At 44.5% G+C, this 24496-nt stretch overlaps 1 protein-coding gene and 2 long non-coding RNA genes across 4 annotated transcripts; 1 reads left to right on the forward strand and 2 right to left on the reverse strand.

The window, feature by feature from the left end:
* Positions 1 to 11638: 11638 nt before the first annotated feature.
* Positions 11639 to 13332, forward strand: LOC123125470 (uncharacterized). Its single transcript, XM_044545955.1, has one exon. The coding sequence runs from the start codon at positions 11688 to 11690 to the stop codon at positions 13107 to 13109; it is 1422 nt and encodes a 473-aa protein (XP_044401890.1). The 5' UTR covers positions 11639 to 11687; the 3' UTR covers positions 13110 to 13332.
* A 2361-nt stretch (positions 13333 to 15693) lies between these two features.
* LOC123122651 (uncharacterized) lies at positions 15694 to 18208 on the reverse strand. Of its 2 annotated transcripts, XR_006460332.1 has the most exons (4): positions 17439 to 18206; positions 16824 to 17136; positions 16197 to 16310; positions 15694 to 16098 (listed from the first exon to the last, which is right to left on the reverse strand). It is a non-coding gene; the product is annotated as an uncharacterized lncRNA (long non-coding RNA). The 2 variants fall into 2 exon arrangements; XR_006460331.1 differs by having other exon boundaries at positions 16197 to 17136; positions 17439 to 18208.
* A 1462-nt stretch (positions 18209 to 19670) lies between these two features.
* On the reverse strand, positions 19671 to 20940 carry LOC123125471 (uncharacterized). The gene is made up of 4 exons (XR_006461418.1): positions 20584 to 20940; positions 20294 to 20497; positions 20113 to 20162; positions 19671 to 19938 (listed from the first exon to the last, which is right to left on the reverse strand). It is a non-coding gene; the product is annotated as an uncharacterized lncRNA (long non-coding RNA).
* Between the last annotated feature and the right edge of the window lie 3556 nt (positions 20941 to 24496).

Below are 24496 nucleotides of genomic sequence, written 5' to 3' on the forward strand. Positions count from 1 at the left end.
GTATCTCTCAAATTCACAACTACTCACTAGCATGACTCTAATATCACCATCTTTATATCTCAAAACAATCATAAGGAATCAAACTTCTCATAGTATTCAATGCACTTTATATGACAGTTTTTATTACATCCCTCTTGGATGTCTATCATATTAGGACTAAATTTTATAACCCAAGCAAATTACCATGTTGTTCTAGAGACTCTCAAAATAATATAAGTGAAGCATGAGAGTTCATCTATTTCTTCAAAATAAAACTACCGTCGTGCTCTAAAAGATATAAGCGAAGCACTAGAGCAAACGACAAACTACTTCGAAAGATATAAGTGAAGATCAATGAGTAGTCGAATAATCATGCAACTATGTGAAGACTCTCTAACATTTAAGAATTTCATATCTTGGGATATTATTCAAACAGCAAGCAAAACTAAACAAAATAAAATGACGCTCCACGCAAAACACATATCATGTGGTGAATAAAAATATAGCTCCAAGTAAAGTTACCGATGAACGAAGACGAAAGAGGGGATGCCATCCGGGGCATCCCCAAGCTTAGGCTCTTGGTTGTCCTTGAATATTACCTTGGGGTGCCTTGGGCATCCCCAAGCTTAGGATCTTTCCACTCCTTATTCCATAGTCCATCGAATCTTTACACAAAACTCAACAGAAAACTCGTAAGCTCCGTTAGTATAAGAAAATAAAACCATCACTTAGGTACTGTTGTGAACTCATTATTTATTTATATTAGTGTAATATCTACTGTATTCCAACTTCTCTATGGTTCATACCCTCCGATACTACTCATAGATTCATCAAAATTAGCAAACAACACACAAAAAATAGAATCTGTCAAAAACAGAACAGTCTGTAGTAATCTGGATCAAGTGTATACTTATGGAACTCCAAAAATTCTAAAATAAATAGCTGGATGTGAGGAATTTGTCTATTAATCATCTGCAAAAAGAATCAACTAAATATCACTCTCCAGTAAAAAATGGCAGCTAATCTCGTGAGCGCTAAAGTTTCTGTTTTTTACAGCAAGATCATAAAGACTTCACCCAAGTCTTCCCAAAGGTTCTACTTGGCACAAACACTAATTAAAACATGAAAACACATCTAAACAGAGGCTAGATAGATTATTTATTACTAAACAGGAACAAAAAGCAAAGAACAAAAATAAAATTGGGTTGCCTCCCAACAAGCGCTAACGTTTAACGCCCCTAGCTAGGCATGATGATTTCAATGATGCTCATGTAAAAGATAAGAATTGAAACATAAAGAGAGCATCATGAAGAATATGACTAGCACATTTAAGTCTAACCCACTAACTATGCATAGGGATTTTGTGAGCAAACAACTTATGGGAACAATAATCAACTAGCATAGGAAGGCAAAACAAGCATAAATTCAAAACTTTAAGCACATAGAGAGGAAACATGATATTATTGCAATTCCTACAAGCATATGTTCCTCCCTCATAATAATTTCCAGTAGCATCATGAATGAATTAAACAATATAACCATCACATAAAGCATTCTTTCCATGCTCTACTTGCATAGAAATTTTACTACTCTCCACATAAGCAAATTTATTCTCATCAATAGTAGTGGGAGCAAACTCAACAAAATAACTATCATGTGAAGCATAATTCAATTGAAAATTAAAATCATGATGACAAGTTTCATGGTTATCTTTATTCTTTATAGCATACGTGTCATCACAATAATCATCATAAATAGGAGGCATGCTTTCATCATAATAAATTTTCTCATCAAAACTTGGGGGACTAAATATATCATCTTCATCAAACATAGCATCCCCAAGCTTGTGGCTTTGCATATCATTAGCATCATGGGTATTCAAAGAATTCATACTAACAACATTGCAATCATGCTCATCATTCAAAGATTTAGTGACAAACATTCTAATGCATTCTTCCTCTAGCAATTGAGCACAATTATCGGAATCCATATTTTCATGAAAGATATTAAAAAGATGAAGCATATGAGGCACCCTCAATTCCATTTTTTGTAGTTTTCTTTTATAAACTAAACTAGTGATAAAACAAGAAACAAAAAGATTCGATTGCAAGATCTAAAGATATACCTTCAAGCACTCACCTCCCCGGCAACGGCGCCAGAAACTGCTTGATGTCTACTACACAACCTTCTTCTTGTAGACGTTGTTGGGCCTCCAAGTGCAGAGGTTTGTAGGACAGTAGCAAATTTCCCTCAAGTGGATGACCTAAGTTTTATCAATCCGTGGGAGGGGTTGGATGAAGATGGTCTCTCTCAAGCAACCCTGCAACCAAATAACAAAAAGTCTCTTGTGTTCCCAACACACCCAATACAATGGTAAATTGTATAGGTGCACTAGTTCGGGGAAGAGATGGTGATACAAGTGCAATATGGATAGTAGATATAGGTTTTTGTAATCTGAAAATATAAAAACAGCAAGGTAACAAGTAATAAAAGTGAGCGTAAATGGTATTGCAATGCTAGGAAACAAGGCCTAGGGTTCATACTTTCACTAGTGCAAGTTCTCTCAACAATAATAACATAATTGGATCATATAACTATCCCTCAACATGCAACAAAGAGTCACTCCAAAGTCACTAATAGCGGAGAACAAACGAAGAGATTATGGTACGGTACGAAGCCACCTCAAAGTTATTCTTTCTGATCGATCTATTCAAGAGTCCGTAGTAAAATAACACGAAGATGTTCTTTCCGTTCGATCTATCCTAGAGTTTGTACTAGAATAACACCTTAAGACACATATCAACCAAAACCCTAATGTCACCTCAAGTATCCGTGGGTATGATTATATGATATGCATCACACAATCTCAGATCCATCTATTCAACCAACACAAAGAACTTCAAAGAGTGCCCCAAAGTTTCTACCGGAGAATCAAGACGAAAACGTGTGCCAACCCCTATGCATAAGTTCACAAGGTCAGTGAACCCGCAAGTTGAGAACCAAAACATACATCAAGTGGATCACGTGAATATCCCATTGTCACCACAGATAAGCACATGCAAGACATACATCAAGTGTTCTCAAATCCTTAAAGACTCAATCCGATAAGATAACTTCAAAGGGAAAACTCAATCCATTACAAGAGAGTAGAGGGGGAGAAACATCATAAGATCCAACTATAATAGCAAAGCTCGCGATACATCAAGATCGTGCCGAATCAATAACACGAGAGAGAGAGAGAGAGAGAGAGAGAGAGAGAGAGATCAAACACATAGCTACTGGTACATACCCTCATCCCCGAGGGTGAACTACTCCCTCCTCGTCATGGAGATCACCGGTATGATGAAGATGGCCACCGGTGAGGGATTCCCCCTCCGGCAGGGTGCCGGAACGGGGTCCCGATTGGTTTTTGGTGGCTACAGAGGCTTGCGGCGGCGGAACTCCCGATCTAGGTTATTTTCTGGAGGTTTATGTATTTATAGGAATTTTTGGCGTAGGTCTCACGTCAGGGGGGGTCTCCGAGCTGTCCACGAGATAGGGGGGCGCCCAGGGGGGTAGGGCGCGCCCCCCACCCTCGTGGGCAGCCCGGAACTCTTCTGGCCCAACTCTTTTACTCCGGGGGCTTCTTTTGGTCCATAAAAAATCATAAAAAATTGGCACGTCAATTGGACTCCGTTTGGTATTCCTTTTCTGTAAAACTCAAAAACAAGGAAAAAACAGAAACTGGCACTGGGCTCTAGGTTAATAGGTTAGTCCCAAAAATCATATAAAATAGCATATAAATGCATATAAAACATCCTAGATGGATAATATAATAGCATGAAACAATCAGAAGTTATAGATACGTTGGAGACGTATCACACCACACCCCGACCCCGACCCCGACACCCTGACACCCCGATTGACCCCGACACCCTGACACCACACCACGACCCCGACAGGGTCATATATTTGTGAATTATGAGTTAGGTCGTATACTTTTTCGATTTTGTTATGCAAAACATCATATATATATATATATGTGTGTGTGTTGATCAGGTGGATTTAAATGTGCAGTTGTTTCGTCGCTGCGAGAGTGTGGTGTTTGACGACCTCCCCATGCGTTCGACGAGCTCCGCCCCTGCGTTCATTGGTGAGCACAAATAACATCTCCTCCTCCCCCATTCATTTGCTCTGTTCCGGTCTTCGTGCTGATGAAACTTGCTAGCTATAGGTGTCAATCATCAGTATGTGTAACCACTATGCGTCTCCCATTCGAAAGGGTTACATCTATAAATATGCATGCATTTGCATATTTATAATCTTGATTCTTTCGAATTGTCCAACGTTATCCATGGACAGCCCGAGTATGTGTAGATTGAGTTCGTTTTCCATATGCTCTGCTCCGGATCCGATGCAGAATTTCGTCAGTGCCTCCCTGTTGTTCTCCGGGTACACATCCTCTCTGCTTATTGCCGAGACGTGTATCAGGAGAACAGCGGGGAGGTGCTGCCGAAATTTTGCGTCGGATCCGGAGCAGAGCATGGGAAAACGAACCCAATCTACACATACTCGGGTGGGATTAGGACCTATCTTTACCTATTAGTGTGTAGGTTGGATGGACGTAATAAAACTGACAAACTCCATTAATTGATGGATATGGTTTGCTTAATTATGTATATATTTCTTGTGTGTCCAGTAGGAAGTCAATATGAGTGATCGTGCGTGGATGTACACTGGTTACACTAGACAGAAAGTTTGGACTGAGGAATGGTTAACAAAAACCAAAGGGTTTGTTAGAGCCGCATTTGCAAATGGCCAGAAATTTAGCTAGTGCCCCTGTGTCCGGTGCGACAACTATAATAAGAGGGACGAGCTTGAAATGAGTAAAGACCTGCAGAAGTTTGGTTTTACGCCTGGTTACACGGTCTGGACATTGAGTCTGCCCAACGTGCCAGAGCTGAGGTGGTTCGTCGTCGCACCGACGAGCATGGTACCGGGATGGTCGACATGGTGCAAGACTTTGACGATGCTCGGGACTCGGACGAGGAGATGGAGGAATCTGCAAAGGCCTTCACTGAAATGTTGGAGACCTCAAAACGTCCTCTCCACGAGCACACTGAGCTTTCTCAGCTGGATGCCTTCTCACAAATAATGGCTTTGAAGGCTCAATTCAACTTGGGCAGAGAATGCTACGACGCAATGATGACAATATTCGGACGAGTTCTGCCCAAAGGCCATGTGCTACCTGCAAACCTGTACCAGTCAGACAAAATCCTCCGTGCTCTTAAGATGCCCTATGAGAAGATACATGCCTATGAGAAAGGATGTGTCTTATTTAGGCTTCAGTATGAGGACTTGAACTATTGTCCCATTTGCAATTCTTCCAGGTATGTTGTGGTAGACAACGGTATGGGTGAGAAGACGCAGACCAAAATACCCGTTAATGTTCTTCGGTATATGCCAATCGTACCAAGAATTCAACGTCTTTTCATGGTCGAAGAGATGGCCAGACAGATGACATGGCACAAAACGGGCAAAAGAACCGAACTAGATGCAGATGGGAGTGTGATGATGGTGCACACATCGGATGGTGAAGCGTGGAAGCGCATCGATGCATTACATAAGGAAAAAACGGCAGATCCAAGGCATCCTCGAGTCGCCATCAGCATGGATGGGTTCAGTGTGTTTGGTCAGGCAGCATCCCCATACAGTTGTTGGCCCATGTTTGTCATTCCACTCAATCTCCCCCCGGGCAGATTATGCAAAGAAAGAACATTTTCCTGACGTTGATAATTCCAGGGCCCAACTATCCGGGGAAGAATATGAATGTGTACATGCTGCCGCTTAAGGACGAATTGCAATAAGCTTGGGATAATGGGTTCAAGACATACGACGCCTTTAGCAAACAGAACTTCATAATGCGTGTCTGGTACATGTACTGGACGCATGACTTGCCGGCGTATGCGCTATTCGTTGGCTGGTGTGTGCATGGAAGGTTCCCATGCCCCACATGCAAGGGAGCTCTTGAGTTTCGTTGGCTGACGGCAGGGCACAAGTATACTTGCTTCGACTAGCATAGACCGTTTCTAGATCCTCGCCATAAGTTCAGGAAAGACAAGAAGAACTTCATCAAAGGTAGAGTTGTCAAACACTCTACACCACCTACGTTGACAGGCCAACAGACCCTAGATTAGTTAAACGCTCTCGAGCCAGATCCAGAGCGTCTAGGGTATTTCAAGGGATATAATAAGGAACACGCCTGGACTCACAAGACATGCTTGTGGGATCTACCTTAATTCAAAGACCTTCTTTCCCCACACAACATCGACGTGATGCACACTGAAAAGAATATCGCCGAAGCCATTTTTGGTACATTGTTCGGCATAGAGGGGAAATCAAAGGATAATACTAAGGCTAGAGTCGATCAAGAGGAGCTATGTGATAGACCATTACAAAACATGCAAGAACCAAAAGGAAAGCGGAATTGGACGAAGCCAAAGGCATGGTTCAATCCTGGAAGGCCAGCTATGAAGGAAATTATTTTGTGGGTGAAAATGCAGTTGATGTTCCCCGATGGGTATGCAGCAAAGCTAAAGAGGGGAGAGAGTCTTGAAAAATTGAAAATATTTGGTCTAAAAGTCATGATTGGCACATATGGATTGAGCGGATAATGCCGGTGATGTTGCGTGGCTTCATCCCTGAGGATGAATGGCTAGTACTGGCAGAGCTGAGCTATTTCTTCCATGTTCTTTGTGCGAAAGAACTATCGCCTGGCCTCCTAGAAGAAATGGAACAGTTGGCGCCGGAGTTGATCTGCAAGTTAGAGATGATCTTTCCGCCAAGCTTATTTAATCCAATGCAACACTTGATTTTGCATCTCCCGACCGAGGCACGATTGGGGGGGGGGGGCGTGCAAAATCGTTGGTGCTACTCAACTGAGAGGATGCAGAAGACGCTTCGAGAAAAATGTAAAAATAAACGTAGATGTGAGGCATCGATGGCCGAGGCATTCATCACTGAGGAGACGGCAAACTTCGTGACAGCACAGAAGCCAAAAATCGTCATTTGCACAATCCGAAGCCTGGGTACAATGCTGACGGCCCTAAAAAGGGTCGATCCAACCTCAGCCTATTCAAAGGGAATCTCACACCAGCCAGTGATTGGAAACCAGTATCGTTGGATGTTGAAGAATGGCGGACCATTTCGCTGTATCTCTTCAACAACCTAACAGAAGTGCGGCCGTACATCGAGTAAGATCCCGGTACATTGTTTCACAACTTCTAATTCCTTTGAACTGCTCTTATTTCTGGATATTTGATGCAGTCGATACATCGCCATATTCTCGTATGGAGGGGTGATCCAAAAGGATTCCGTCGAAGAGTATGAGCTTCTGGCAAAGCAAGGAGGCGAATATCCCGGTTTCATCTCTTGGTTCAAAAAACGATAATTTCCATTAGACCATTTCATTTCTTTGGCTAATTTGCGACTAATGCAAAAATCCTTTCGTATTAAACATGTAGGCTAATTCAGAGATTATGGATGCCAAATTGAGACAAGTAGCTAATGGTTTTGACTATAAGGTCCGTTCATTTGACAAATACGACATCAATGGGTATCGCTTTCGTACCTATGGCAAAAAGCTATCTGTGGCCGATCGAAAGTCTACAAATTGTTGTGTCTCTGCTATCGGCGAAGGAGATATCGAGTATTATGGAAGAGTTGAAGCAATTTATGAACTTCAATTCTATGGTGAAAACCCACCAAACGTCGTAGTCTTCAGATGTTATTGGTTCCAGCCGAGGGAGACTAGAAGGACTCATGAACATATAGGGCTAGTCGAAATCAAACAAAGCACCCATTTGGATGTTCCTGATGTCTATATTACGGCTCAACAGGCAACCCAAGTTTTCTATCTACCGTGGGCCTGTCAAAGTGATCCAAATCTCAGTGGTTGGGATGTCGTTTATGAAGTGCCGCCACGTGTTAGACCACCTCCCCCCAATCAAGAGGATTATGAACCTCATATTAACCAAGACACATATGACGAAGGAGAATTCTTCCAAGAAACATGTCTTTCCAAAAAGCGTTTCAAGAACCGCTCTACTCCACCCCAGAACATTGAAGTAGACAACGATAGTGAATCCGACTTCACCCCTGAGCCGGAACAGGAAGAAGTTATTGCTGCAGATGACCTGTCAATGCTTGAACGATTACGTAAAGGAGGCCTTCCACATGTTGATGCATTTATTGATGATGATGAAGAGCACGTCACTGATAGTGATGATGATGATGCATTTAATGATCCTGGAGCATATATAGACGATTCAGAGTAATATTAGTAATGTGAGGCATTCAATTTTTGATTATGTTCATGATGATGATGATACACTTAAATTATATACATATTATTCATGTCAGGTATTATAGCTTGTTGTCCTCTAAAATGACACAATAAGCTTAGTTAGGTCAAAATGGCATAATTAGCTAGGTAAGCTCAAAAATGGCATTTTCTTTTTATTTAGCCTATTTAGTCCATTTATGACATAATTTAGCCTATCTAGTCCACAAATGACATAATAAGATGAAGAAAATCAAGGAAGAGGAAGAAAATAAGGAATAGGAAGAAAAGAAGAAGAAGAAGAAGAAGAAGAAGAAGGACTCCTCCTCTTACTTATTTTTATTCGTAAATGGCATAATAACCTTGCTAACCTCATAAATGTCATATACTTAGCTTGGTGTCCTCTAAAATGACACAAAAAGCTTAGTTAGGTCAAAAATGGCATAATTAGCTAGGTAAGCTCAAAAATGGCATTTTTCTTCTTATTTAGCCTATTTAGTCCATATATGACATAATTTAGCCTATTTAGCCCACAAATGACATAATAAGATGAAGAAAATCAAGGAAGAGGAAGAAAAGAAGGAATAGGAAGAAAAGAAGAAGAAGAAGAAGAAGAAGACTAGAAGAAGAAGCTTCCAGCTTTCTTCTTCTTCTTCTTCCAGTTTTCTTCTTATTCTTCTTCTTCTTCTTCAAAATGAAGTTAGCTCTAATATGCTTAGTTACCTAGTTAGCTCAATAATGACCTATACTAAGCTGCTTTATATAAAAAATGGCGTAATATGCTATTTTACCTAAGTATGCTTACTTCTTCTTCTTCCTCTTCTTCTTGTTCTTCATTTTCTTCTTCTTCTTCTGATTCTAGTCTTCTTCTTCTAACTTTCTTGTTTCCCATTTTGCAGATTTAATTCACTATATGGAAGCTTGCATGGATGGAGTGCTTGTTTCCCTGTTCTTCTTTTCGTTTGTATCGATGAAAAATGTGGAACTTGTTATATGGATGCATGGAGCAATGTGTGTGATGAACATTGTGATATTACTGTAATATGTATGGATGGAACTGTGTTTCTTATGTATGTATGTTGTCATGGATGGAGCTATGTGTTGGATACATCATATGTCTGCTGTGCCTGTGAAAAATAATAATATGTATATCTGTGTGTGAATTCCTGTGAAACTTAAATGGATTCAAATAAAAACAGGGGATAAATAGTCTCTTTGTCGTCTGCTAGCAGATGGCAAAGAGGACATGTGGCAGCTACCTGTATAAATTGGGAACACTGGCTGCCTATTTGGTCACTTTGCCGTCTGCTGGCGGACGGCAAAGTGACCAAATAGGACTGGCAAACAGGGCCAGCTATGCCGTCCGCCAGCAGACGGCAAAAATTCAAACCTCTTTTCCGTTGGCTGGCGGACGGCATAGCTGGACACGTGGCAGCTTCTCAGTGCTGGCCGAGCTGAGCTCTTTGCCGTCTGTCAGCGGACGGCAAAAAGCTTTGCCTCTTTGCCGTCCGTTGGCTGACGGCAAAGGTGTTTGCCGTTAGGGATGTATGCCTTTGCCGTCTGCCATGGCAGACGGCAAAGAAGCTGATTCCAGTATGTCTCATTCATATCATAAAGATCAAAGTACAATTCACGAAAGGACCGACATGAAAATATTGAAAAGATAGCAGAACCTCTCTGAGCTTGACACCAACGTTCGTCACCTGCATCCGGCACCACCACAACAGCCATTAAAGAAAAGAATGATGGATCACCTCCTCACCCGAGCTCGACGCAGCTCCATCGCTGATTTGCAGCTTTGCGGACCTCCAAGGTGGCTCACCAAAAGTGAAATCCTTGTCGTTCAACGAATCAGATCGGGGCAACACCTGGACACGCCATCAAACTCCACATCTGGCACCCCACCACAAATAAGACGACGAAGGAGGAAACCATACCTGCCATCCATAAACCACGAACCAACACACGTTCCTCCTTCTATATATCATCGATGCAGACCACAATCTGCATCCGCTCCTGTACTATCTCCCAAATTCCGCGCCGACCCTGGAGCAAACGTCGTCGCAACAGCGGAGCCCGAGGACACAGGTCCACCACGAGGATGTCGCCGCCGCTACGCCATCCTTTCTTGAACAAACTGGTTTCCAAATCCATCCACAACCAACCATTGGCCTCCTCATGGAAGGATCCGAAGAATCTTTATTCAGCGCCGTCATCGTTGCCGCCAAAACCAAGACGATGAACAACCTTTTTTTCGAAAAGGGTGGATTTTATTAGCTCAAAATGAAGCATCAAGAGAATACACACATGATGAGCACACACCCGATCTCTGCACAGCTAGGATGCAACACCAACCCACACGAAAAACACGCCAGCAAATAGCAAAATATATAAGACAAAAGCTATGCATGGGCGAGAAAAAGGAAGAAAGAAAAAAACCAAAGTGACCAGTTCCGTGATCGGCAAACTATAGGAAAGACCATATCCGCACCAACCGTCTCAAGACACCATATGAACATCGTGATTCTTCAAGAGCAACGCCTTCAGGAAGGGAGCAACGTTGAAACGCTGTCGTCACTGGATCCAGCAGTCAACGCCGGAATCTAGGTTTTCACTCTAAAGAAATTGTCCGAACATATCCGAGCAATGCCTTCAACAAGGTAACGATGTATAACCATCGCCATTGCCAGAATTCAAATATGGGCTTTCACCCCGGAGCTCGATACCGGGTACTTAAGAAGCACCACCATCGACGTCACAAATGTGTTGTCGCCACCACTTTTCCACGACCCCAGCAGCTACTGCGCCGCTGCACACCCATTCCTCTGCGTCAAGCCGACGCCCATAGTTTGCATCTCATTGCCGAAGTGAACCATCGATCTGAAAAGATGAACTCTCGAAGATCTTTCGATGTACACAGCCACCGTGGAGCCACAAGAGGTCGCTGCACCATCACAGTTTGCAGCCACCATCTCTAGGCAGAACAAGACCTGGATTACCGTTACCACCCGAGATACCGCGCACAGACAACGAGATACCGCCCGAGATACCGCCACTGCCTCTACACCACCTCTTGTACGTACGTACTTCCTTCGTAAACTAATATAAAAACGTTTAGATCACTATAAAGCAGAGGGAGTACGTGGTCATCACCAATAACGTGTGCAAATTAATCCGACATTTGAACGGTGTGCTGACGTGGCCAAACCGACAGCATGTAAGAACTCCAATCGAGACGGTTCTACAGTCCGAGTTCGACTTGAGACGCTGATCGCTCATGGTAGGAGTATATATACCTACGGCCGTCGCCAACACATCATCTCAATCACAATAGTAAGTCGGTCAATCAATAAATCGACCAGGACCAGGCCGTACGTGCAAACGTACGATGGCAACCTCGCCGGCAAATTCCAGGATCAGGTCGTCGCACGGCGAACCGCCTCCGCCGCTGAACCAAGAGCTGATCGTCGATGAGATCCTCACGCGCCTGCCGGTGGCAGCAGCCGTGCGCTGCAGATCTGTCTGCCGGGCGTGGAATGCGGCCCTCGCCTCCGGCCACTTCGTCGCCGCGCACGCTGCCCGAGCAGCCGCCGCGCGCCACCCCGAGATCGTCTTCTTCTCGCCGACAGAGAAGGGCGTCGCCACGTCCTTCTACGCTTGCTCGCTTCCCGAGGACGGAGACGGGCCGCCCGCCGCCGCTGCCCGCAAGCTGCTCAGCGTGGGCAACCTCGCCGGCGAGCACCTGGTACTGACCGGCAAGCCGTGCCGCGGCCTGACGCTCGTCTTCGACGTCCGGTTGTCCGAGTACCACGTCTTGAACCTGTCCACCGGCGAGCATGTATCCCTGCCGCCCTGCGAGACGGCGGAGGAGATAGCACCGGTGGTTCCGAAGCTGATGCTGCTCAAACGGTTTCCTCTGGAGCTCTCCAGCACCGGCCTCGGCTTCGACCCGGCCACCGGTCAACACAAGGTCGTCAGGCTCTTCAGGAACATCTTCGGGCAGCAGAAGTGCGAGGTGTGCTCGCTTACGGCATCCGGCGAGTGGCGGTGGCGGCGCTGCGCCGGGGGCAACGCGCCCCCAAGATTTGCGTGCTACGTCGACGGCAGGCCTCCCGTGGCCCTCGACGGATCCCTCTACTGGCTGCTGCACCGGCGAGGCTGCGCCGACGACGGCAGCGCCAGCTGGGACCCGCAGCAGGACGCGCCCATCCTGTCGCTCTCCGTCGGCGCCGAGCGGTTCGGGTGGGTGCGCACGCCGCCGCGGCTGGCGTCACGCATCCGGCACCTCACCAACCTCGACGGCTCCCTCTGCGCCGTCGTCCACGACCGCCTCGTCGACGACGTGCTCCTGCTCGTCACGTGGAGTCCGTCGTCGCCATCGTGGTCTGCGCGCTGCCGCGTCGACGTGGGCAGCCTGCCCCGGCCGATCCGGGACGAGCTGAGCGGGGAGCGGGAGATCGTCCCGCTGTGCAGTGTGAAGAAGAAGATCCTGCTGGCGACGAGCCGGCACAAGGTGTACGCCTACGACACGGAGCAAGGCGCCGCCGAGGAGGTGTTCGACATGAACCGCTTTGTCGACGTGCCGCCGCACAACAGCGAGTCACGGCTGTTCGTCAACATTGGCCTCCACGAGGAAGACATCGGCCCGAAGTTGGCGGGTGATAAGTGGCTACAGGTGAAGCGGGGACGAGACATGGTGATCGGCAAGCGGGAGGCGGCGTCGTCGGTGTACCAGCTTGAACATCGCGACCATGACGAGGATTTTCACAGGACGAGAGAAGTGATCATGCACCTTGCATTTCCAACGTAGGGATCTAACAATTTTTTTTTGCGGGGTGATGAAGAGCTTTATTCAAACGATAAGGCACCGGCCCAGCCTGGTGACCAGAAATCCCCTCCGTCACCTCCAATGTGCATGCTTGTTGAGCACAAAGGTGGGCTGAAATATTTGCATGTCTCTTTACACGATGAATATCAAAACAAGTAAAACTAGCGCTAGCTCCTCAATATCTATAAGTAACCGCGCTAAAACAGAGCGCGAAGTTCGGCGCGATTTCCAGAGGTTCACCACCTCCAAGCTATCTGTCTCAATCTCCACACACGCAAATCCACGAAGTGTTGCCACGATCACACCTTCACGCACAGCTGATGCCTCCGCGACAAGAGGATTTGTGATACCTGAGCATGGCTTGCACCAATTGGTAATAAAAGTCGATGATGATCTCGCAACACCCCCAAATTTGAAAAATGTTAATCATGTATATAAAAATGCTGAAGAAGTATTTGAAAAACGTTGAACAAGTATTCGAATAAATGTTCAACATGTATGTAAGAATGTTGAACAAGTGTTTGAAAAATGTTGAACACGTATTTGAAAACTGTTGAACAATTCTTTGAAAACATGTTGATCATGTATATAAGAATGTAGAATGAAAAACAAAAGGAAACAAAAGAAAAAAATAAAAATTAAAAAAGTAAAACAAAAAATGAAGAAGAAAAAAGAAAACCAAACAAAAAATGGAGAAGGAAAGAAAATAAAAAACAAAGTAACAATATGCAAGAATGAATGTAAAATAATGAAAGAAAAATGGAGAAGAAGAAAGAAAAGAAACAAAATAAAATAAAAAAGGGAAAATCCCAAAGAAAATCACTCGTGTAGCTTTAAGTACGGCGCGCCCCTAGTAGTTTCCACGAAACGAATGTGGGCGTAGTGGCTAGCTCAACGCAGGATTCTGCTAGAGACTAGGGTTTGGCTCCTTTTTCTTGCGTTTCCTAGTTTCTTTTTAGGAATATGCGCGCGTGAACAGCCCGACCCAATACAACGTGAGGTGGGGAAAAGCTTCGGTTAGGGCTGCCACTTGGGTCGCTTAAGGCGATAAATAGTCGCCACGGTTATTGGTGGCGTGGGGAGCAATACATCATAAGAAGAACAATGACCGCATGATCTTGGCCATTGATGGTGATCTAAAGGTCCAAAATTTGACTAACGCTATTTGTTTTCGGGTATCTGGTGAATAGGTCCCCCCCCTTTATTTCACAAGTGGGATCAGTGATCGAGCCGTAACTTGGTTGAGAGGATTTTTTTTGTTGAACTAGCTACTCATTAGTTAATACTGGTAAGTTTTGTCATGTTTGTGCAAACTGAAAAACAGTTATCCTAAAATTTACATCACTCAAATCACCTCTATGTCCACCATAGAGGGCAACTATAGCAATTTCTAGTAGGTTAAATGGTGAATGGATAACTACTAACTCAGATCTATACAAACTAGCAAACACCTGCGTTGCTACGAGAATTGGTCGATAAAAATTTGGATTGATAACATGAGAATCAAAATTTAAATACTCCCCCCCCCCCCCCGGTCTTTTTTGCTCTGCATATAAGATTTATCTGAAGTCGAACTTATAACATTTGACCAACTTTATAAAAAAAATCATCATTCACAATAAGAAAATCAATAAGAAACATCATGAAATTAACCTCCATATTGTATAACTTTTGTATTGTAGACTTTGATATTTTTTTACTATAAGTATGGTCGAAGTTTGACTTCATACAAATCTTATATGCAAAGTAAAAAGGACTCAAGGGAGTGCATATGACTCGTTACATTTGATTATGTATAGTTTTAACAAGATTTATTGAATATAAGTGGAATAACTAAATGGAATACATTTTCCCATGCATGGCTGAATATTCTGGTTAGAGCATCTCTAGCAGTCCCCTTATATCGCGGACCATTATAGTCGTTATAAGGGCCGAGAAAAACGTGTTTTAAGGGCTGATTTTAGCTGCGGCCGAAAAGATCCCGTATAATCAACCCCTAAAAAGGAACATTCTCTGAATATACCGAACAAACCCATACACTACTAGGAAAATGATTTCTAACGACAGGTTATGTGGTTCACTACAAGAGATAGGGCCTACTATGACGAGCTAAAAAATGTCATCGAATAGCTAATAACGTCACAAATTACCCCCTAGTGACATTTTACAGGCGTCACAAGCATCGTCACGAAATCCCCGTCACAGATTACTCCTAGTGACGGCGCACGCACAAAAATGTCATCGAAATTGGGACCTTCGGTGACGTTATATAGAACGTCATCGACTTCCTATTTCCTTGACGGTCAATTAATGTCACATATTAGGAGAAAATATGCCATATTGTACCATATTCGATGACAAGACAACGTCACTAACATTATGCCAGATCATCACCCGAGCGGCTATCCCACTACTAGTGCCACTACTTTTATTATGGATGTAGATGAAGTCGTCAAAATATATTTACTTTCTTTCGAATCTAAATTGCGATGAAAATAAGTGTTTACTTCACTTCACATCACATCATATTATATAAAAAAGTTGTAGAGAAAAATCACATCATAAATTGATATGTAAGACAAATCATATTATATATGAGATCGTATCAGCCAAATCATTCTGTAAACAAAAATGACGGTAAAAAACTGACTCAAGTTTGACATAGACAATAGACAAGATGAAAACTAATATTAACTAAAGACCACATATGTTGTCCTGATGATTGCAATGTAAGGATGGCTTTCATGAACCATCTGGTTTGGACTGGGACTACAGAGTTGCTTGCTAAGTTGCTTGAGCCCTCAAGAGAAAATCAAGCAGATTATCCATCTCCTTTTGCTTCTTTGCCTAGGCTTCATTCTTCTCTTGTTGGATCTTCTTTAGAGCTTCCAATTCTTCTTGCTGCTTCTTTTGTATCTCTTCAAATGCTCTCTCTTGTGCTTCAAGTCTTGCGGCTAACTCCTCCCGATGCCTATAAATGACAAACACAACAACGTTGCATCATAATGAGATGAAAATTGACAAGATAACATGCATAACCTTGAGCTAGAGGTATAATGGTTAAAGTACATGTAATCAATGCACCCCTTAGCTTAGCATACACATCACCCATGCGTTTATGTTCCGCGAGGAATGCCCTCCTTTCCCTCTCACTCTCCCAAACTAGTGGCATGATTGTAGTACCTGAACGTGCAAGATGAAAAAGAGTGGAACTAAATGAATTGCAAAATACTCCCTCCGTTCCCAAATATAAGTCTTTCTAGAGATTTCAACAGGTGACTACATACGGACCAAAATGAATGAATCTACACTCTAAAATATGTCTACATACATCCGTATGTTGTAGTTTATTTGAAATGTCTAAAAAGACTTATATTTAGGAACGGAGGGAGTACTTACTAGCATGTGTCATAAAACTAACTAAATGAATTCCACTTCAACTAGTTTGGAATTGGACCTTAGACAATGCAACAATTTTTCATGCGCATATGTACTTTCCTAAAACAAACATGAATGTAATAAAGTAGCAAAATTAGCACGCAAATACATGTTTGTCTTTGCATTGATGGTAAAAATTAACAAAACAGATTCTGTAACGTAGTACTTTAAATAAGCAGCACTATTTATAAGCATTTCACGTAATATTGTATTAACAAAAAATGAAGATTTCATCGCTTTGGGGTCTAACGAGTGTACTAAGTAGCATAGAAGACGCAGCCAGCAAGCCTATGAAAACAAGATGAGAAAATTCAGAAGAGAAAAATGGCAAAACTTAAGATTACTATAGATGATACAAGTGCTTGACTAGAAAGATTACTTACAAAAACTTGCCAATAATGGTAGCAAAGATTTACTAGTACATTATGAAGCTATTTACTCAATCAAGCAATTTAATTCGATGGCAATGTGATAAAATATAATATAAGAAACAAGGACTCCTTAAATATTAGAGCATCTCTGAGTGCAATGCTGGGACCAAATCCCGTCCACGCCCTCCTCCACCTTCAGCCTGCTCAAAAAGATTTCAGCTAATCAGGCTATCATTGTTCAGATATATGTTCTGTGTTAGCAAATTGTTTGCCTATCATATCCCCAATAGTCCGTCCTGCTCATGCTTGCTGCACTCATGTAATTGAAAAATATAAGTATAAAACTCCTAGCGATTGCATATTTCAGTTGAAAAACATCAATTGCTATCTAAGTGTTGATAAGCTGCAGGTGCCAACGTTAGTCATTATCTCCAGAGTATACACATACTAATAGAAGCATGGGTAAACACGTCAAAAATAGAAGAAGAAACATTTTGCTCACCTTGGGTTCAGTCTTCTCATCGACGATGTCAGCTTTGAACTTGAGAAATCCCACACACGCTGAACATGTCCACTCCCGCACAGCCAGAAAGCGCCATTGATTTCTCGCTCAAACATTTAAATGGAGAGAATGACAGGAGGAGCGCCACAACAAAGCATCTGGATGGGAGCAGCGCTGCAAAATGCCTGCGACAGGGCCTCGTCAGGGAAACAGAGAAGGGCGGCATGGTCTCGAGGAGGATGCAGCGGGCGTGGTAGAGGAGCGCCACGGTGGCTGGCTCCGGCCAGAAGCCCAGAACCCGCCCAGCTGTAAGCCAAGTGGAAGAACTGGAGCAAGAGGTCAGCGTGGTTGGAGGCAGCGGTAGCGGAGATCACGCCATGGACGAGCAGCGCCGAGAGCGTCCAGAAGAGCAGCCGCACGACACGGAGTACTTCCGGTGGGTCGACGGCTTGCGTCACCAGATCATGTGGAGAATTGTCCCGTGCAGAGGCTGCTCCTACCGAGCGCGGCTGCCTGCGGCGTCGGCGGCGCCTCTTCCACCACCGGTGCTGCAACGGCTTCCTCCGCGGTCTCGATGGTGGCGGTGGCGGTGGTTGTTGCATCGATGGTGGGGGCGGCGGAGGTGGACGGGGCGGGAGTGGGAGCGTGGGGGCTGCTGGAGAGGAGCGGCGGAGGGGGGATGCTAGCAGATTGGATCGAGACGGTGAAAGGAAGGAGACGGCGCAAGATTGGATCGGGGCGACGCCAGATGAGATAATGGGGATTAGGGTGGAACTGTGGGTAGTTAAATGGGCTTCGTTGAGAAACTTTTGCCATCGAGCCTAATTAACTTAAAATTTTAATTCTCAGCGCGCAGGGGCGAAAAAATTATATGCTTAAACTAGAAAAAATTGTGGGTTTGACACGCTCACGTGAAAAAAATGTGGGTTTTTTTAGAGGTAAAAAAAATGATTGTTTGACACGTACCATGAACGTCTATAATTTGATCAGAAAAATTAGAAAGGCACGTATATGTTTGTGTATAATCTGCTAATAAAAAAAGTAAAAAGGCACCAGGGGATAGGTCGTGTAGTACAATGACATGATAAAGATATATTCGCATAGTTTCGCATGAACTCTACCCTGTTGGAAATCCCTACAGGAAAGACCATGTGGGAAGGAGTGCTTTTTTTTTGTTAGGACGAAATAACTGTTGCACTGTACTGCCATACCCATCAGCTCACCAGCGCAACCAATGAGCATTTTTTTCGGCCACTACTTATTTATATTAGACTCAGAAAATATTTACACTGCTCAATACGCCGTAAAGAAATTCTCATGGGTCCTACGTGTGGACCCCATAGAGAAACACTGAAGCATAGGTCCTGTAGAAAAATCCTCCTACCAAATCTTTCCCAGCCAATCTCGTATTTACCTTTTTGAGATGGAGCGAAACAACTGCAACGTCATATTCATTAGCTCACGACCCCACTAATGAACTTTTTTCTGGCCACCACATATTTATATTAGATTGAACAAAATAATGGCATCACACAATAACCTATGAAGAAATTATGGTGCGTTCAACTACCAAAATTCACACATGGGTCCCATAAAAAACACGACGTGTTGGTTCTACCACTCAATAACCAGTGAAGCAGATATGGCAGGTCCCGCTACTAGCAGTTACTTTGTGAGTCTGTGCTGTAGCAAGTTCGTCATGAAAATTACCAAAACGTCATAGAAATTGGTAGCTAGGTGGTGCTCAGCGTTCGAGTCGATTCAATGACATTAATCATCACTGATTTACAAAAATCAGTGACACGACCTCTAGACCGTCACACATTAGATACATACGTGACGTTGTCAACCACCGTCATGAGGATTTTCGTCACAGTATCTCAATTTTCTTGCAGTGGTTGTTAAAAGTTAGAATGTGGTCGTTGAAAGTCATTAACGACCACAATTTGCTGGTCGTTGTAGGCTCCGTCGTTAAAAGTATAACGGCCACATACTTTTTCCCGTCGTTATTTTATAACAACGGGACATTGTGTCGTCGTTAATTATGAGGAAATAACAACCACAATTCGTGTAATAGCGACCACTTGTCTGGTCGCTAAACATATTTTCATGGTCCCTAAAACATCACTATCGGCCACTTCAATGTGACTCTCAACTTTTCAAGATTAACAGCCGCAGAAATTAAGCAACGAACTATGCAACCAAAGCATCATAGCTTGTTTTCACTGATCAAAACTACATATATATTGAAAATAATCATCACATACAATTTAGGGGATAAAGTACCACCATTCAAAAATTGTGAACCAAAAAACTCCCTAGACAACCATTGTAGTTGTTCATCTCTAACAAGAAATAGTGCAACAACTAGAAAAGATATTTTCTTTCCATAATCTTCAGTCATGAGAGGCCATCATCAGTCCTTGAATTGAAGTTCGTATCATTCTTCACCAATTACTACAACGCCTAGTGATGCTTCTATTACGATGGACCATCTGTTCTACAAAAACATAAACAATTGCTAAGTGAGTACATTTAGCTCTTAGAGATTCTATTAAATGAAAAGAGAAAAATTATAATGTGGCAATGCTTAGATCAACACATGTTTTTCTTTGGTAAAGAAAAACATATTATATTTTCAGACATTGTTGCTCAATAATCAGGCAATGCTTACATCCACGCATCTCCAGAAATAGAAGTAGGCCATCCATGGATGATGTCATTCTGCAATCGAACAGATTAAATTTTGACATGATAACAAGAAATTCTGTAGCCAAACAAATTGTCCTTGCTTTCAATCTTTCAAGTCAGAAATTTTATAAAGTATGTGTTGACAAGTACGTGTGGGCACGTACGTGGATCGTGTGGGGCACACATCTCCAAGCATCCTTGAGAAGACTAGCGTCATCACCTCCACGAACATGCATCCATGTTTGCATCTTCTCATTTAAAATGAAAAACTGCAAAACAAGAATGGTCGAGTGAAGAATATAACTAGTTAATCAGCTGCTGGACGGCCGCTTGTGGAAGTCCCAACAATTCTCAGTCCTAGATCTGCCCTGTTCATGGCATGACAGAGACGACCACGCAAATTTAGAATGTGCTAATATGATGTACTATGCATCATGATGGACATCATGCTTACTTGTGCATCTCGCTGCTGTTTTTCTTGGAGGTGACGTCGTACATAGGAGCTGGCCCTTTAGCGTCGAGCGCCAGCTGCGCGATCTCCAACCCGTGCTTCCTCACGTTGTCCGCGGCAGCTGCCACCGAGACGACCAGCGCGTTGCCGGCTCCCACGAGGACGGCGGCAGAGGATGGCCACGGGAACTGTGACCTGGCCGACATCGCATGCAGCTCGGCCGGAATCAGCCGCTGCGCTCGAGGAGGTACGGGAGGAAGATAGGAGAGCAGAAACGAGATGAAGGGTAGGAGGAGGCGGCGGCGGCTGGAAGGAAAGGAAGCGGCTGGCAGCGCTTTTTGGGGAAATCAGAACAAACGGTTGCACGGGAACGGGAACCTAGATTTTATTGGTCATTATCTTTCTCTTTATTTATTGTTTGTTTCAGCAGATAAGGATGCAAATAATACTCTCTAAACAGAATAAAATTAACGACGGGCAGACCCATCCTCGTTAGGGAGGTTTCACAACATTAGTTTAGAAGTTGGACGCGTGCGCCATACTAATAACAACCGAGAATTGTTAGTTGTTGATCGTTATTGGCTTAATCTGTAGTAGTGATAGCTAGCCCATTTTTTTCTAGCTGTCCTCTTCCTCACGCCAATTTGAAATCGGCACATACCGTAGGCCAGGGCGGCCGCTGGCGGACGGGCGAACGAGGAAGACGCGGGGCGGCCATGGCACACGGGCGGAGGCCAGGGCACGGCGGCGGCCGATTCCTCGGTTCGCCGTACCTAGCTAGCTAGCTCGCGCTAGCGAATCGATTGAGCTAGCTAGCTAGCTCTTCCGTCGGGAGAGCTGCGGGCGGGTGCGACGGCAGCAACGGACAGCCGGTGGGGACCGGCGGCCGGCGGGTGCGACGACCGGGGTGGGCAGCCGGCGGCTGGGGACGGTCGGATGGGAGCGAGCCATGAAGGTTCCGATGGCAGTTGGACTTTCGCCAACGGTCTTTCACGTATACAGGCCACCCTCGGGTTGCCCCTAAAATCCTTATTTTCACGGGTTTGGCGAGGATGTTTTCCACGCCCCTTCAAAAAATTTACAGGTCGGAGTCGTTTATGGTTTCTATTCGGGTCGCTTTTTCCGTCTAAAACTGTAAACCGGCGGTTACTTTACAGTTTTGTGTGTTTTAAGGGGTCTACTAGAGATGCTCCTAGTCTTTTTCCATGCATGATTGCATGTTGAGATCGGCCTTATCACATTCATAATTACATAGTGATGTGGCATACTTGCAGTTTTAGATAAATAAGTTAGTTGAGTTGACTCTCTTAGGTATATATAGGATAATGGCGAACATTTCAAAAAAAAAGTAAACATGATAATGGGTGGCATGTGGACCACAAGAAGTTAATGAGCTCCAATGCACCGTATGTGACAAAGCTAGATTAAGATATGAATAGTATGTGGGCTTGGTTGTTGTTCGAAACAGATGTATATCTTGATGGGCCCATAAAAATGAGCTACTCCCCTTGCATCATTGTTTTGATCTTTTTTAGCTTCTTCTATAAGACATGGAAAAACATAGCAATGCAAAAGGTGAAGATAGAGGTGATGGTTTTATAGGCCTTTGATAGTATTTTAGATTTATCAGGAATATTTGATGTTTGTGATTTTTCTTGTTTCTTTGAGCTCACTTAATTTTTTAGACAAATTACTAAGGTCAGGTTGTTTTCCAAAAATAATGTGAAAGATGATTTGTATTTCTGTCTTTGCAAAAGTGAACAGTGGACTCAATACTTTGGCATCAAAACCCAAGATGTAAGTATACATATACATTCTAATTTACTTGACAACACAAATGCTATGTTACCACATTCTTATAAAATGTATAAGGTTGTGCTGCAGAAATTCAAGCATTGCAGCACTATTGTACACCGATTCTTTATGTAATTGCTTTCTAAGTCTGCTCGTGATATGTGTAAACTCATGGGTTTTGTAGATTTCAAGCAGTTAGAGGTCAATTTACTGGTCTCCATCATTTTCTTTATCATGACCGCTCGTCTTTATTAAATTGATCATTTTCTATTTTTATTATTTTCAAGTTAAAACGACATAAATTCTTGATTGATCGTTTTTTTTTCTTCTGTTCCATAGTTTTAATTTTCTCATGAATGATTTTATTCGCCCCATTTTGCTCTATTTAATATTTTTGTCGTTTGTTATGTGTTTCACATGTACATAGCCATTGGTGTAATATTATAAGAAAATTAGTACATAATTTTTTTATTGGGAACTGTATTATAATTTAGTTCAGTAGTTTTCTTGTCCGGAAGAAAAAGGTTTGAAACTTAACATATTCTTGATTATCATCTGTGTTCTTGGAAAAGGAACATTCTGAATGTGTTGCAAATATTTTCCGGAATACATGAACATATCGCGATTGATTGAGCATATTTCCAAACAACATTTTGTGTGAAGTATTTTAATCCTTCAAATCCATTTTTAGAAGTGCAGTGAATATTTTATTTGAAGCACGTGGGCCAAAACCCTGTCAGGCTACCCCAGAAAGGTCATGCCTCCCGTCGTGTTCTAGTCATGTTTGAGTAGGCACCCCGTCTACACCGCCGCGTGCACGTGGTCACACGGATAACTCCTTGGCACGGCCGGAGACGGCTCTACAATCCGACATTGAACGATTTTTTTTTTTTTTGCATACGATCATATGTATAGGTACCTACGTACGTCGTCAACACGTCGCCTCAATAGTCAATAGTAACTCTCGGAATATCTCCATCAGGCCGTACGTGCAAACAATGGCAACCTCACCGGCAAATTCCAGGATCAGGTCGTCGCACGGCGAACCGCCTCCGCCGCCGAACCAAGAGCTGATCGTCGACGAGATCCTCACGCGCCTGCCGGTGGCAGCAGCCGTGCGCTGCAGATCGGTCTGCCGGGCGTGGAACGCGGACCTCGCCTCCGACCACTTCGTCGCCGCCGCGCGCCACCCCGAGATCGTCTTCTTCTCGCCGACGGAGCGGGGTGTAGCCACGTCCTTCTACGCGTGCTCGCTTCCGGTGGACGGGGGCGCGGCGCCCTCCACCGCCCGCCAGCTCTTCAGCGTGAGCAACCTCGCCGGCGAGCACCTCCTGCTGTCCGGGAAGCCGTGCCGCGGCCTGACGCTCGTCTTCGACGTCCGGTTGGCGGAATACCACCTCTTCAACCTCTCCACCGGCCAGCACGTCGCCCTGCCGCCGTGCGAGACGGCGGAGGTAACGCCGCTGGTGCCTGAGCCGATGCGGCTCAAACGGTTTCCTCTGGAGCTCTCCAGCACCGGCCTCGGATTCGACCCGGCCACCGGCGAGCACAAGGTGGTCAGGCTCTTCAGGAACATCCTCGGGCAGCAGAAGTGCGAGGTGTGCTCGCTTACTGCATCCGGCCGGCGAGTGGCGGTGGCGGCGCTGCGCCGGCGGGAACGCGCCGCCAAGATTCGCGTGCCACATCGACGGCATGCCACCGGTGGCCATCGACGGGTATCTCTACTGGCTACTGCACCCGCAGAGCTGCGCCGATGACGGCAGCGCTAGGGACCGTGAACACGACGCGCCCATCATGTCGCTTTCCGTTGGCGCCGAGCGGTTCGGGTGGGTGCGCACGCCGCCGATGCTGGCATCACGCATCCGCCACCTCACCAACCTCGACGGCTCCCTATGCGCCGTCGTCCATGACGGCCTCATAATGGACAATGTGCTCCTGCTCATGACGTGGAGTCGGTCGTCGCCGTCGTGGTCGGCACGTTGCCGAGTCGACATGGGCAGCCTACCCCGGCCGATCCACGACGAGCTCAGGGGGCGGGAGATCGTCCCGCTCTGCAGCGTCAGCGGTGGCCAAAAGATTCTTCTTGCGACGAGCCGGCACAAGGTGTACGTCTACAACACAG

The sequence above is a fragment of the Triticum aestivum genome, chromosome 5D (assembly GCF_018294505.1).
Source record: "Triticum aestivum cultivar Chinese Spring chromosome 5D, IWGSC CS RefSeq v2.1, whole genome shotgun sequence".
Taxonomy (NCBI): Eukaryota; Viridiplantae; Streptophyta; class Magnoliopsida; order Poales; family Poaceae; genus Triticum; species Triticum aestivum.

What these genes read in the sequence shown, in the direction of transcription:
- LOC123125470 (XM_044545955.1), top strand. Translation starts at nt 11,688, where the DNA reads ATGGCAACCTCGCCGGCAAATTCCAGGATCAGGTCGTCGCACGGCGAA.